The sequence below is a fragment of the Thamnophis sirtalis genome, unplaced genomic scaffold (assembly GCF_051295495.1).
Source record: "Thamnophis sirtalis isolate CommonGarterSnake01/CBP01778 unplaced genomic scaffold, rThaSir2_p1.2 scaffold_13, whole genome shotgun sequence".
Lineage (NCBI taxonomy): Eukaryota > Metazoa > Chordata > Lepidosauria > Squamata > Natricidae > Thamnophis > Thamnophis sirtalis.
Window position 1 is genome coordinate 5,134,306 of NW_028261393.1, and position 13,217 is coordinate 5,147,522.

The 13,217-nt window shown below is 49.4% G+C and overlaps 1 protein-coding gene across 1 annotated transcript in view; it reads right to left on the reverse strand.

Moving 5' to 3' along the window:
• The window catches only part of MEGF8 (multiple EGF like domains 8), a 63,232-nt gene that overhangs the window by 25,877 nt on the left and 24,138 nt on the right, over positions 1-13,217 (reverse strand). The window contains exons 16-23 of the mRNA XM_087727837.1: positions 12,227-12,427; positions 10,033-10,272; positions 8,942-9,060; positions 7,488-7,619; positions 6,470-6,583; positions 4,860-5,108; positions 1,278-1,474; positions 617-827 (exon numbers count right to left, since the gene is read on the reverse strand). Coding sequence (XP_087583963.1) covers positions 617-827; positions 1,278-1,474; positions 4,860-5,108; positions 6,470-6,583; positions 7,488-7,619; positions 8,942-9,060; positions 10,033-10,272; positions 12,227-12,427 — 1,463 coding nt within the window. The remainder of the gene's footprint in view (positions 1-616; positions 828-1,277; positions 1,475-4,859; positions 5,109-6,469; positions 6,584-7,487; positions 7,620-8,941; positions 9,061-10,032; positions 10,273-12,226; positions 12,428-13,217) is intronic.

Consider the following 13,217-nt stretch of genomic DNA (forward strand, 5'->3'; position numbering starts at 1 on the left):
AAGGAAGGAAGGATTAGGAAAGGAAGGAACGAAGGATCAGGGAGGGAGGGAGGGAGGGAAGGAAGGAAGGAAGGAAGGAAGGATGGATGGATGGATCAATCAGGGAAGGAAGGATCAAGAAGGGAGAGGCAAAGAAGGAATGAACGAAGGATCAGGGAGGGAGGGAGGGAAGGAAGAAAAGAAAGGAAGGATCCGAAGGGGAGAGAGATAGATAAGGAAGGATCAGGAAAGGAAGGAACAAAGGATCAGGGAGGGAGGGAGGGAAGGAGGGAAGGAAGGAAGGATGGATCAATCAATTGGAAGGAAGGATCAAGAAGGGAGAGGCAAAGGATCAGGGAGGGAGGGAAGGAAGGAAAGAATGGAAGGATCAGGAAGGGAGAGAGGTAGATAAGGAAGGAAGGATCAGGAAAGGAAGGAACAAAGGATCGGGGAAGGAGGGTGGGAAGGAGGGAGGGAGGGAGGGAAGGAAGGAAGGAAAGGAAGAAAGGAAGGAGGGATCAGAAAAGGAGGGAGGGAAGTAAGTCTATTCTTCAGAAAAAAAGATAGCAGACCAAACTAAGGCCCTTTCAACTTCCTTTTCCAGGCAATGTGACTTCATTCCCGGCCAGCTTCTCACCTGGGGTCTCCCGAGTAGCCGGGGGCACAGCGCTCACAATGCAGCCCTTCGGTGGGCGGGGTGCAGTAACAGGCTCCCGTGGCACTGTGGCAATAGCCCATCTCCTCCAGGCCATGCTCGTGGCAAGCGCACTGGCGGCAGCCGCTCTGCGTGGTGGCATTCCCGTAGCTGCCTGGCCGGCAAAGGTGGCAGCGTTCCCCGTGAGTCCAGTCTAGGGCAGAGGGAGAGAAACGGGTGGAGTGAAAGACAAAGGAAGGGGACAAAAGACGGACAATCCCCTTGTTCCTAACCTACAACAGTTGCAGGGCCCATCATCCTGAGTTTCCGGGGCCGCCAGCCGCTCCTAAAAATTTAGCCCCCGAGGCTCCCCAGAGTTGCAATCAAACTGCAATGATTACAGGTAGGCCTCGACTTACGACCAATCACTCAGAGTTCCGACGGACCTCCCAGGGGGACTAATTGCAACCCGGGCTTGAAGTTCTGACGGCCAGGCCCTTCCCCTCAGGGGGGGACTGCGCTTCTGGCATTCGGCAACTTAGCGATGGTGGGTTCACTTCATGACCGCAACGACTCGCTTAATGACCAACGCAAAGACCGTGAGAGCAGAAACGTGACACAGCAACGGCTTTCTGAAGGAACCGCTGGGGAGGATGACACTCACTCTGGCATTCGTCGCAAAAACCGGGGCCCTTGACGTCACAGGTGCTGTGGAAGTGACACCCGCAATCCAGGTTGCACTGAACTCCGCTGGGCGGAGGGGTGGCCCCCGTGATGAGTTCGGTGGTCCAGCCTAGTTCGCACAAACAGGTGAAGTTGGGGCCCCCGCTGCATTCTCCGTGGGCGCACTCGTCGTAGCACCTGGCGGGGACGACGACAAAAGGAGAACCCCATTAGTCTCTCACCTCAATGTTTCTCAACCTCGTGTGCCTTTGAGATGGGGTGGACTACAACTCCCAGAATTCCCCAGCCAGCAAAAGCTGGCTGGGGAATTCTGGGGGTTGAAGTCAAAGGCGTTGTGATTGAGAAATTCTGCCCTACTTCATCCAATTTATTCAGCTTTGGTGTGCAAGCATTGGAAAACCAGAAAGCGTGTCCATTGGTTACAAATACATTTTGTGCGTTTCCTCCGAGGTGCCGAGGTGGCGCAGTGGTTAAATGCAGCACTGCAGGCTACTTCAGCTGACTGTAGTTCTGCAGTTCGGCTGTTCAAATCTCACCGGCTCAGGGTTGACTCAGCCTTCCATCCTTCCGAGGTGGGTAAAATGAGGACCCAGATTGTTGGGGGCAATATGCTGACTCTGTAAACCGCTTAGAGAGGGCTGAAAGCCCTATGAAGCGGTATATAAATCTAACTGCTATTGCTATTCCGCAATCATTACATATACTTCATTCAAATTAAAGCATTGGAAAACCAGAAAACTGCTAATTAAAAGAAAGGGAAAACAAGGGTTTTTTACAAAAGGAAGAAGTGGTGGTAAATAAAGCAACCCAAGCTGCATATTATAATAACCAACTAAATGAAATAATAAATGTATAAGAATGATCAATGTAAAGAAGAATAACAATCACGGTAATGTATATTTAGCAATAGCAATAGCAGTAGACTTATATACCGCTTCATAGGCCTTTCAGGCCTCTCTAAGCGGTTTACAGAGAGTCAGCATATTGCCCCCAACAATCTGGGTCCTCATTTTACCCACCTCGGAAGGATGGAAGGCTGAGTCAACCCTGAGCCGGTGAGATTTGAACCGCTGACCTGCTGATCTAGCAGTAGCCTGCAGTGCTGCATTTAACCACTGCGCCACCTTGGCTCATTTAAAATGGTATGTCAGAGAATGAAACAATAAAAAAGTCTTTGGAAAAACGAAAACTGCTAACTAAAGAAAGAAAGATAAAACCCAGGATTGAAGGGGTTTTGATCCTTGATGCTTTTTTTTAATTGTTATTGTTTTTATTACACCTATAAAAAAGAAAAAAACGAATCATCTTCCGTTACATCTTGTAGAAAGCGTGTCCATTGGTTACAAATACATTTCGTGCGTTTCTTCCGCAATCATTACATATACTTCATTCAAATTAAGTTGTACACTTTAGAATTTATGTATTTTACTATCACTGTGTTTGATTACAGTTACTTAAACTTGCTTTTATCTAAAATCAGTTATATTTAAAGACACAACCGCCTATTGGCATACTTTCACAATATAGCAATAGCAATAGCAGTTAGACTTATATACCGCTTCATAGGGCTTTCAGCCCTCTCTAAGCGGTTTACAGAGTCAGCATATCGCCCCCAACAACAATCCGGGTCCTCATTTCACCCACCTCGGAAGGATGGAAGGCTGAGTCAACCCTGAGCCGGTGAGATTTGAACAGCCGAACTGCAGAACTGCAGTCAGCTGAAGTAGCCTGCAGTGCTGCACTCTAACCACTGCGCCACCTCTGCTCTCATATCAATGAGTCTACCTTAACTTTAAATCTTTATAACCTATTCTATAAAAAGAGTCAATTAGTAGGATGTCTAACATTCCCTCCCCTTTTTTCCCCCCACAACTCACAAATTAACGCTTCTTACACTAGCACTGATGGTGTTACCTGCGTGGGTCGTGAAACGTCTACAAGAAAATGAGCATGTTCAGAGGGCACCAAGGACCCACAGTTCTCCTCCCCTCCGAAAAAACCCCACTCCCTTCTAGCACTGATGATGTTCCCTAGTTAGATAATAAAACGTCTGCAAGAAAACAAGCACCAAGGACCCCTCACGTCAACCCAGAGCGACAAATATCCTCCTTTATCCCAAGGATTAAAAAGGCAAACAGGAAAATCACCTTAAATAAAATGGCCTGCTATCAAAAGCTCAATATTTAAGGGCATTGTTAAGCTACCAAAGGAAAATAAAATAATTTGCAAGTTAATTGATAGAAACATTTTTAGATAGAGAGATAATCTTTGTCATTTTCCTTTCTTCTTCCCTACAACATTCATTCGTGTCCTTACAAACTGAATCCTGTAATAAGCATCATCTTAATTAACATGCACAGATCCTGATTAAAAGCAGTCTGGCCAGTCACCTCAGTGAAGGGCTGCCTAGTAAATCCCTAGATTAAACGGATTACAGCTGGCTACATGACAGCATTAAAGCTTCTGCAGATAACACTGTAAATGTGAATCCTTTGGAAAACCTGGAAAGTATCAGGGAGGGAAGAGGGAGGAAGGCAGGAAGGAAAGGAGGAAGGAAGGAAAGAAGGAGGAAGGAAAAGGGAAAAGGAAGGAGAAAAGGGAAAAGAAGAAAGGAAAGAAGGAAAGAAGGAAGGAGGAAAAGGGAAAAGAAGGAAGGAGGAAAAGGGAAAAGAAGAAAGGAAAGAAGGAAAGAAGGAAGGAGGAAAAGGGAAAAGAAGGAAGGAGGAAAAGGAAAAAGAAGAAAGAAAAGAAGGAAAGAAGGAAGGAGGAAAAGGGAAAAGAAGGAAGGAGGAAGGAAAGGGGAAAAGAAGAAAGGAAAGAAGGAAAGAAGGAAGGAGGAAAAGGGAAAAGAAGGAAGGAGGAAGGAAAGGGGAAAAGAAGAAAGGAAGGAGGAAGGAAACAGGAAAAGAAGGAAGAAAGGAAGAAGGAAAAGGGAAAAGGAGGAAGGAAGAAAAGGGGAAGGAAGGAAGGAATGAAGGAGGAAGTAAAAGAGAAAGAAAGGAAGGAATGAAGGAAGGCAGGAGGAAGGAAAAGGGGAAAAGGAAGGAAGGAGGAAAAGGGAAAAGAAGAAAGGAAAAAAGGAAAGAAGGAAGGAGGAAAAGGGGAAAGGAAGGAAGGAGGAAGGAAAAGGGAAAAGAAGGAAGAAAGGAAGAAGGGGAAAAAGAGGAAGGAAGAAAAGGGGAAGGAAGGCATGAAGGAAGGAGGAAGTAAAAGAGAAAGAAAGGATGGAAGGAAGGAAGGAAGGAAGGAAGGAGGGAGGGAAGAAAAGAAGGAGGGAGGGAAAGAAGGAAGGAAAAAAGGAAGGAGGGAAGAAGGAAAAGAGAAAAGAAAGGAAGGGGGGAGGAAGGGAGGAAAAAAGGAAGGAGGGAAGAAGGAAAAGAGAAAAGAAGAAGGAAGGAGAAAAAGAAGGACCTATTCTTCAGAAAAAATAAATACAGTAGCTAGTTTAAGGCTCTTTCAACTGTCTCGTTCCAGAAGCAAATCTAGTTGTAATGTGATTCCCTCAGAATCAATACCAAATTCATGTCACAAAATCATCAACGGCAAAGCCGGGCAAACTCACGTTTGATTGCAGAAGGCCACCCCATCACCTGCGTAGCCTCGGTTGCAGTGACACTGAAAGGAATCCGGCGTGTTCTTGCATCGGGCGAAAGGATGGCAGTTGGCCAAGCCCAAGCGGCATTCGTCCACGTCGGGGCATTGCCCGTACGACCACTGAGCAGGGTGGGAGGGAGGCAGTCCGTGGGATTCCCACAGGGCCACTGAGCAGTTCGAGAAGGTGCTGAGGCCCGAGAAATCTCCCGGGAGGCACCTAAGCGAGGAAGTCAAAATGAAAGCCACGAATTCACATGATCGCTATTCCCCCCCCCCCCCCCAGGTAGTCTTCTGCTTCTGAACAAGTCATCATACGATGGGTGACCATCATCTTCTTTTAATTGACCCCATAATCCCTTGTGGGGTGGAATCTGGGCAACTGAATGGAGCTAGCAGAGTATTTCCTGGCCGGATGCTCTTCCCTGTTGCCAATGCAGAGTTTTGTTCAGCAGACAGATTCTCATTGTGCCCAGAGAGAGAAATATTTGCCTCTACCTAGGATTGAACTCACGGCCTCCTGATGGTGAGGCGAGACCTCCACCTCTAGGCCACTGCACCACTCCTCATCATACGATGGGGATGAGTTTAAGTAATCCTCAACTTTTGACCACAATTGAGCTCAAAATTTATGTTGCTAAGTAAGACATTCCAAATATCGGAAGACTGCTATCCTGTCACCCCCTGGTCCTTCTTTTCATTAGACTAGACATACCCAATTCCTGCAACCGTTCTTCATATTGGTTCACCGACAAAACTGCGCTCGACTAAACCGCACCCGACTAAACCGCGTTGCTGACGTCATCAACAGGGCGACAACAGCGCGGAGACAGAAGCACGCTGTAAACCCTAAACCTAAAATTAACCCCTAAACCTAAACCTAACCCCCCTAAACCTAATCCTAAACCTAACCCTAAACCTAACCCTTAACCTAACCCTAAAGCTAACCCTAATCCTAACCCTTAACCTAACCCTAAACCTAACCCTAAACCTAACCCTTAACCTAACCCTAAACCTAACCCTTAACCTAACCCTAATCCTAAACCTTAACCTAACCCTAAAGCTAACCCTAAAGCTAACCCTTAACCTAACCCTAAACCTAACCCTAACCCTTAACCTAACCCTAAACCTAACCCTAACCCTTAACCTAACCCTAAACTTAACCCTAAACCTAACCCTAAACCTAACCCTTACCTTAAGTTGAATCGGCTTGCTTTCAAAGCGCTATTTAAAGTGCCCTTCTTTCTCCGCACTAGCTGTTGTCGCCCTGTTGATGACGTCAGCGACGCGTTTTAGTCGGGCGTGGTTTAGTCGGGCGCGGTTTTGACGGGTCACGCTTCATGTTTTATCCTCCATCCCCTGAATAATCCACATTGCTCTTCTCTGCACTCTTTCTAGAGTCTCAGCATCTTTTTTTACACCGTGGTGACCAAAATTGGATGCAGTGATCCAAGTGTGGCCTTTCCAAGGGTTATAAAGCGGTATTAACACTTCACGGGAATCTCGATCCTATCCCCCTGTTAATGGTGGCAAGGTTACAGGAGAAATAAAATTTAAAACAGTCTAAAGAACCGGACTCACCTGCCCAAGGTAGGATTGTCGGAGTTGCCACACCAGCCGCATTCAAAGTTTTGCAAACATTCGCGACAAGTGTTGAAGCGGGTGCAGTCCAGGCATTGGGGCACAGAGTGAACACTGGGTGGAAAGAGAAACCACTCAACTAGTTACGCAATTCGGCGGATATAAACTAAACATCCGGAGTTGCGTATCTCCGTTCTTCATTCCAAAAAGGGAAACATCTGATCCTTTGTCTCATCTTTTTGTTAGTTTCGGTTGTGGCCCAGGTATACGATTAAAAGGTTCCCCCCCACCCAATCTTTTTTAAAAAGTGTTTGACTTGTATGGCATTTTATGAATTTTTTTAAAAATTAAGAATTCATCAAATGAAATCAAGTAAGCGTCAACTTGTGAAGCGTTTCCATGACTACTATCGTTGACGTAGGAAAAGGGAGGAGAATTCCATGCATACCTTTGGCCAGAGTCAGGTCTCATATTCCTACAACTGGCGTGTGAAATGTGCATGTTCATAGCCTGCCGTAGCACCTTGTTGGTGGATGTGATTTATGACACAGACAGAAGGGAGGGGATACAGAGGTATATAGTTCAAACGCAATTAAGCGGAAGTCAGTTTCGGCTCCGCAGAAGAACATGCCAAAATGTTGATCCTAATAAATGGATGGATTTCTTTTGAACTTTGTCTCGAGGCTCGTAAATTAATTAGGTCATCTTCTGGGAACTTCACAGTAAGATTTTGCTGCGTGGCCATAGAGATGTTATAGGAGGCCGAAAGGCTCAGTAGGAAATAAAAATAAAGATAAAATAAAATAAAAGCACCTTTGGGACTACTACTTTCTATGTTTTATTTCCCGCATCAGGGCTTAATGGAGGCTAAGCATCCATACCCCTTCAGGCATCCCCTAAGAGATGCCTGCTCTCTGGCCAGAGAAGAAAGCCTCCTTAGATATGCATCTAAGGAAGGAAAGGAACATGACCTCTTGGCCTCCCCATCCTTGCCTTGGACCAGCTGCCTCCAACCCACCTGTCGTACCACCCACGGCAATCCCCGTAGGGGTATTTAGCCAGGTAGGCCGCAAAGTAGAAGCAGTTCCGGGTTGATTGGCACCAGGCGCACTGGCTGGAATTGGAGAGGCACTCAGAACACGTGGTACGCCTGGGAGGAGAGAGAGAGAGGGAGAGAGGAGAAACAAGCATGCAAAGCTTTGGGTCTTCTTGGTAACATTTCCCATAATCACCCATGTTCTTCCAGTCTCAAACCAACATTCTACACTTGAACCTGGAGCCCAACCCAAATACCACCCAGGCTGCTTAAGGAGAAGAAAAGGAAGAGGGATGAAACAATGATGCTTGCTTTGGTCCAGACAACCTGACCCTCAGCCTTTCAGAAGTTCTGCAGACAAGTCCTGGGTAATTTGGGGTCAATTGCCAGGACCCTGGGAGTTCTAGTCCCGCCTTAGGCATGAAAGCTAGGTGGGTGTTGTGGCCCAGCAGGAGCCGTTGGAGCTGCCACCAGACTCCGACAGCGATGGGCCCTACGAGTCGCCTTTGGAGGATGTGGAGGACCCTGGACAGGGTTCCAACTCCGAGCAGGGCGCAGAGAGGCTGGTTGGCCACCAGGAGGCGCCTGAGCCTTGGACCAGTGGGGAGGAGACAAGGGAGTGTGATCAGGACGTCACCAGTGGGGAGGAGCCAAGGGAGTTGTTCCTAGATGCCCGGCACCGGAGAGCTAATAGGCGTAAAGAACAGTTACCCAGTTACAGGAGGTAATTGCACTCAGCTGGTGGCAATTAGGCTCCTCTCTAGACTATAAAAGGAATGCTTGTGCACACATCCCTTTTGCAGAAGTCAATGCATTAACTAATGTTGGAGAATTGTGGTGTTAGCTTGGCAGGCTGGATTGCTGCCAAGGCTTGTCTGTGCTGGATTGCTGCCAAGGACCTGTCTGTCTGTGAATAAATTCCGTAAAGTATCTTTGGCACGGAGTGCTTTGGTGTGAGCCAAGGGAGGAGTCAGAACAGGTGGGTGACTTTGGGCCAATCACCAGGGGACAGGGAGTTCTAGTCCCACCTTAGGCATGAAAGCCAGCTGGGTGACTTTGTGCCCATCACCAGGAGATAGGGAGTTCTAGTCCCGCCTTAGGCATGAAAGCCAGCTGGGTGACTTTATGCCAATCATCAGGGGACAGGGAGTTCTAGTCCCGCCTTAGGCATGAAAGCCAGCTGGGTGACTTTGTGCCCATCACCGGGAGATAGGGAGTTCTAGTTCCACCTTCGGTAAGAAAGCTGGCTGGCTGTCCCTTCAGCCAATCACTTCCTTTCAGACCAATATACCTCACCAGTAGTAGGGAGAATAGAAGGAAGGGGGGTTAGATATGTTCTCTATCTTGTGTTGCTTATGAAAAGAAGTATAGGTGGGATACAAATAAAGTAAGACATGAATCCATCCCAAAGGCCACCGTCTTCCCAGCACACTCACTGATTGCAGAGTTTGGGGCATTCCTTGGGCGAGCGGATGGCCGTGTTAAGGCGGCCTCGACGACTGCAAAGAAAATCTCCTTTTTTGCTGCTGTTAACTTGCCATTCGCAAAACGGATCCTGGAGGGGAAGAGAACAAAACCAATCTGCTTACAAGGCCAGGAGAGCCAGAGTTGGCTCAAGACAGTTAAGTAGTTGGCTGGGGAATTCTGGCAGTTGAAGTCCACAAATCTTACAGTTGCTGAGTTTGGGAAGCCCTTGCACTAGCTTAAAGCCCAGCAGATGTCCCGGCCGACATGCCCCCCAACAATCCAGGTCCTCATTTGACACCCCCCCTCGGAAGGATGGAAAGGCTGAGTCAACCTTGAGCCAGTCAGGATCGAAACTGCTAGCAGTGGGCAGAGTTAGCCTGCAACACTGCGTGAAGGAAGGAAGGAAGGAAGGAAGGGAGGGAGGGAGGGAGGGAGGGAGGGAGGGAGAAAGGAAGGGAGAAAGGAAGGGAGAAAGGAAGGGGAAGGAAGGAATGGGAAGGGAGGAAGGAAAGAAGGGAGAAAGGAAGGGAAGGAGGGAAGGAAGGAAGGAAAGAAGGAAAGAAAGAAAGAAGGAAGGGGAAGGGAGAAAGGAAGGAAGGGGGAGAAAGGAAAGGAGGAAGGGGAAGGGAGAAAGGAAGGAAGGAAGAAAGGGAGAAAGAAAGGAAGGAAGGAAGGGGAAGGAAGGAACGGGAAGGGAGGAAGGAAAGAAGAGAGAAAGGAAGGGGAGGAGGGAAGGAAGGAAGGAAGGAAGGAAGGAAGGAAGGAAGGAAGGAAGGAAGGGCAAGAGCAAGAGCACTTAATCTTATATACCGCTTCACAAACCTTCTAAGCGGTTTACAGAGTCAGCCTCTTGCCCCCAACAATCTGGGTCCTCATATGACCGACCTCAGAAGGTCTGATGGCTGAGTGAACCTGGAGCCTGATGAGATTCGAACTGCCAAATTGCAGGCAGCCGGCAGTCAGCAGAAGTAGCCCTGCAGTACCGCACTCTGACCACTGCGCCACCGTGGCGCATAAATGCAGATTATTTCCCCTTGAGGCCCCCCGTCTTCTTTCCTACCTTGCTACAGGTGTGGCAGTCGCGGTAGTCTTCACACAAGATGCAGTTGCCGGGCACCAGGATGAGGCGCACGGTGCTGGGACCGCAGCCGCCCACGTCATCCTGATAGGCCAATCGCCGATGGCAGGTGGAGCTGAGCGGGCACCACCCGCAGCCCTGGTCGGCCAGGCAAGCAAGACAGGAATGGTAAGTGGCACACAGCTCAGATCGATAGGGCTCCAGAAAAAAATAGGAGATTTCCTAGAGGGTGGAAGGAATGAGAACAAGCCGGGTGTTAAGCATCACAATTCTATCCCCATGGCTGGGTTCATTCTCCCGATATTCCAACACCACTAGATAGGCCTGGCTCTCTCTCACAGGCCTACATTCCTCCCCCTACTTCCTTCCTTTTCCTTCCTTCCTTCCTTCCCTTCCTCCTGCCCTCCCTTCTCCTCCTCTTTCTTCTTCCCTCCTTCTTTCCTTCCCTCCTCCCTCCATCTTCCCTCTTGCTCTCCTTTCTCCTTCCCATTCCTTCGCTCCCTGCCTTCTCCTCTGTCCTTCCTTCTCCTTCCCTTTCTCCTTCTTTCTTCTCCTTCCTTCCTTCCTTCCCTTCCTCCTGCCCTCCCTTCTCCTCTTTCTTCTTCCCTCCTTCTTTCCTTCCCTCCTCCTTCCATCTTCCCTCTTGCTCTCCTTACCATTCCTTCGCTCCCTGCCTTCTCCTCTGTCCTTCCTTCTCCTTCCCCTCCCTCCCTTTCTCCTTCTTTCTTCTCCTTCCTTCCTTCCCTTCCTCCTGCCCTCCCTTCTCCTCTTTCTTCTTCCCTCCTTCTCTCCTTCCCTCCTCCTTCCATCTTCCCTCTTGCTCTCCTTCCCATTCCTTCGCTCTCTGCCTTCTCCTCTGTCCTTCCTTCTCCTTCCCCTCCCTCCCTTTCTCCTTCTTTCTTCTCCTTCCTTCCTTCCCTTCTTCCTGCCCTCCCTTCTCCTCCCCTTTCTTCTTCCCTCCTTCTTTCCTTCCCTCCTCCTTCCATCTTCCCTCTTGCTCTCCTTTCCATTCCTTCGCTCCCTGCCTTCTCCTGTCCTTCCTTCTCCTTCCCCTCCCTCCCTTTCTCCTTCTTTCTTCTCCTTCCTTCCTTCCCTTCTTCCTGCCCTCCCTTCTCCTCCTCTTTCTTCTTCCCTCTTTCTTTCCTTCCCTCCTCCCTCCATCTTCCCTCTTGCTCTCCTTCCCATTCCTTCGCTCCCTGCCTTCTCCTCTGTCCTTCCTTCTCCTTCCCCTCCCTCCCTTTCTCCTTCTTTCTTCTCCTTCCTTCCTTCCCTTCTTCCTGCCCTCCCTTCTCCTCCTTTCTTCTTCCCTCTTTCTTTCCTTCCCTCCTCCCTCCATCTTCCCTCTTGCTCTCCTTCCCATTCCTTCGCTCCCTGCCTTCTCCTCTGTCCTTCCTTCTCCTTCCCTTTCTCCTTCTTTCTTCTCCTTCCTTCCTTCCCTTCCTCCTGCCCTCCCTTCTCCTCCCCTTTCTTCTTCCCTCCTTCTTTCCTTCCCTCCTCCCTCCATCTTCCCTCTTGCTCTCCTTCCTCCTTCCATTCCTTCGCTCCCTGCCTTCTCCTCTGTCCTTCCTTCTCCTTCCCCTCCCTCCCTTTCTCCTTCTTTCTTCTCCTTCCTTCCTTCCCTTCCTCCTGCCCTCCCTTCTCCTCCCCTTTCTTCTTCCCTCCTTCTTTCCTTCCCTCCTCCCTCCATCTTCCCTCTTGCTCTCCTTCCCATTCCTTCGCTCCCTGTCTTCTCCTTCCCCTCCCTCCCTTTCTCCTTCCTTTCTTCCCTTCTTCCTGCCCTCCCTTCTCCTCCCCTTTCTTCTTCCCTCCTTCTTTCCTTCCCTCCTCCCTCCATCTTCCCTCTTGCTCTCCTTCCCATTCCTTCGCTCCCTGTCTTCTCCTCTGTCCTTCCTTCTCCTTCCCCTCCCTCCCTTTCTCCTTCTTTCTTCTCCTTCCTTCCTTCCATTCCCTCCCTCTTTCCTTTCCTTCTTCCTTCTCTAACCTCTTCCTTCTTCTTCCTTCCCTCCATTTTTTATTCAGGCCTTAAGGTTTTTATTTCATATTATGTCACTGCCACGTGGAGTCATGCCCAGGAGGTGGGTGGCGATATACATCAAGTAGTTATAGTCTTTCTGTGAAGGGAGTTTCCTGACGTCTCTCGTAAGGGCTCGTACCAGGCCGAAGCCGGGATACTCACGCTGCCTCCTGGCACGCCTGTGCGATCCCACGTGAGGGTCAATTCGCTCGTCTGCCCGTTGCCAGAGTTGTTGAGGTGGCCTTCAACCAGCACCGCGTACTTATTCCCTCTCTCCGTGCTGGGAAAAAGGCGTTCGGCCCCAGGACGCTGGAGCAGCCGTTTCTCTTTTTCCTGCTGCACTGCCCAGCTGCCCACTTTCTCCTGCAGGAAAGCAACACGGGATAAGCAGACGAAAGATTGAGGCACGAAGAAGGGATCCACCTTTGGAGAACCTGTTGGGCCCAGGGATTAAGGTCCTGGCCTAGAATCCAGGAGATTGTGAGTTCTAGTCCTGCCTTAGGCATGAAAGCCGGCTGGGTGACTTTGGGCCAATCACCAGGAGACGGTGAGTTCTAGTCCTGCCTTAGGCTGAGTGACTTGGGCCAATCACCAGGAGACGGTGAGTTCTAGTCCTGCCTTAGGCATGAAAGCCGGCTGGGTGACTTTGGGCCAAGTGAGTTCTAGTCCTGCCTTAGGCATCAAAGCTGGCTGGGTGACTTTGGGCAAATCACCAGGAGACAATGAGTTCTAGTCCTGCCTTAGGCTGGGTGACTTTGGGCGAATCACCAGGAGACAGTGAATTCTAGTCCTGCCTTAGGCATCAAAGCTGGCTGGGTGACTTTGGGCCAATCACCAGGAGACAGTGAGTTCTAGTCCTGCCTTAGGCTGAGTGACTTTGGGCGAATCACCAGGAGACAATGAGTTCTAGCCCTGCCTTAGACATCAAAGCTGGCTGGGTGACTTTGGGCCAATCACCAGGAGACAGTGAGTTCTAGTCCTGCCTTAGGCTGAGTGACTTTGGGCGAATCACCAGGAGACAATGAGTTCTAGTCCTGCCTTAGACATCAAAGCTGGCTGGGTGACTTTGGGCCAATCACCAGGAGACAGTGAGTTCTAGTCCTGCCTTAGGCTGGGTGACTTTGGGCCAATCACCAGGAGACAATGAGTTCTA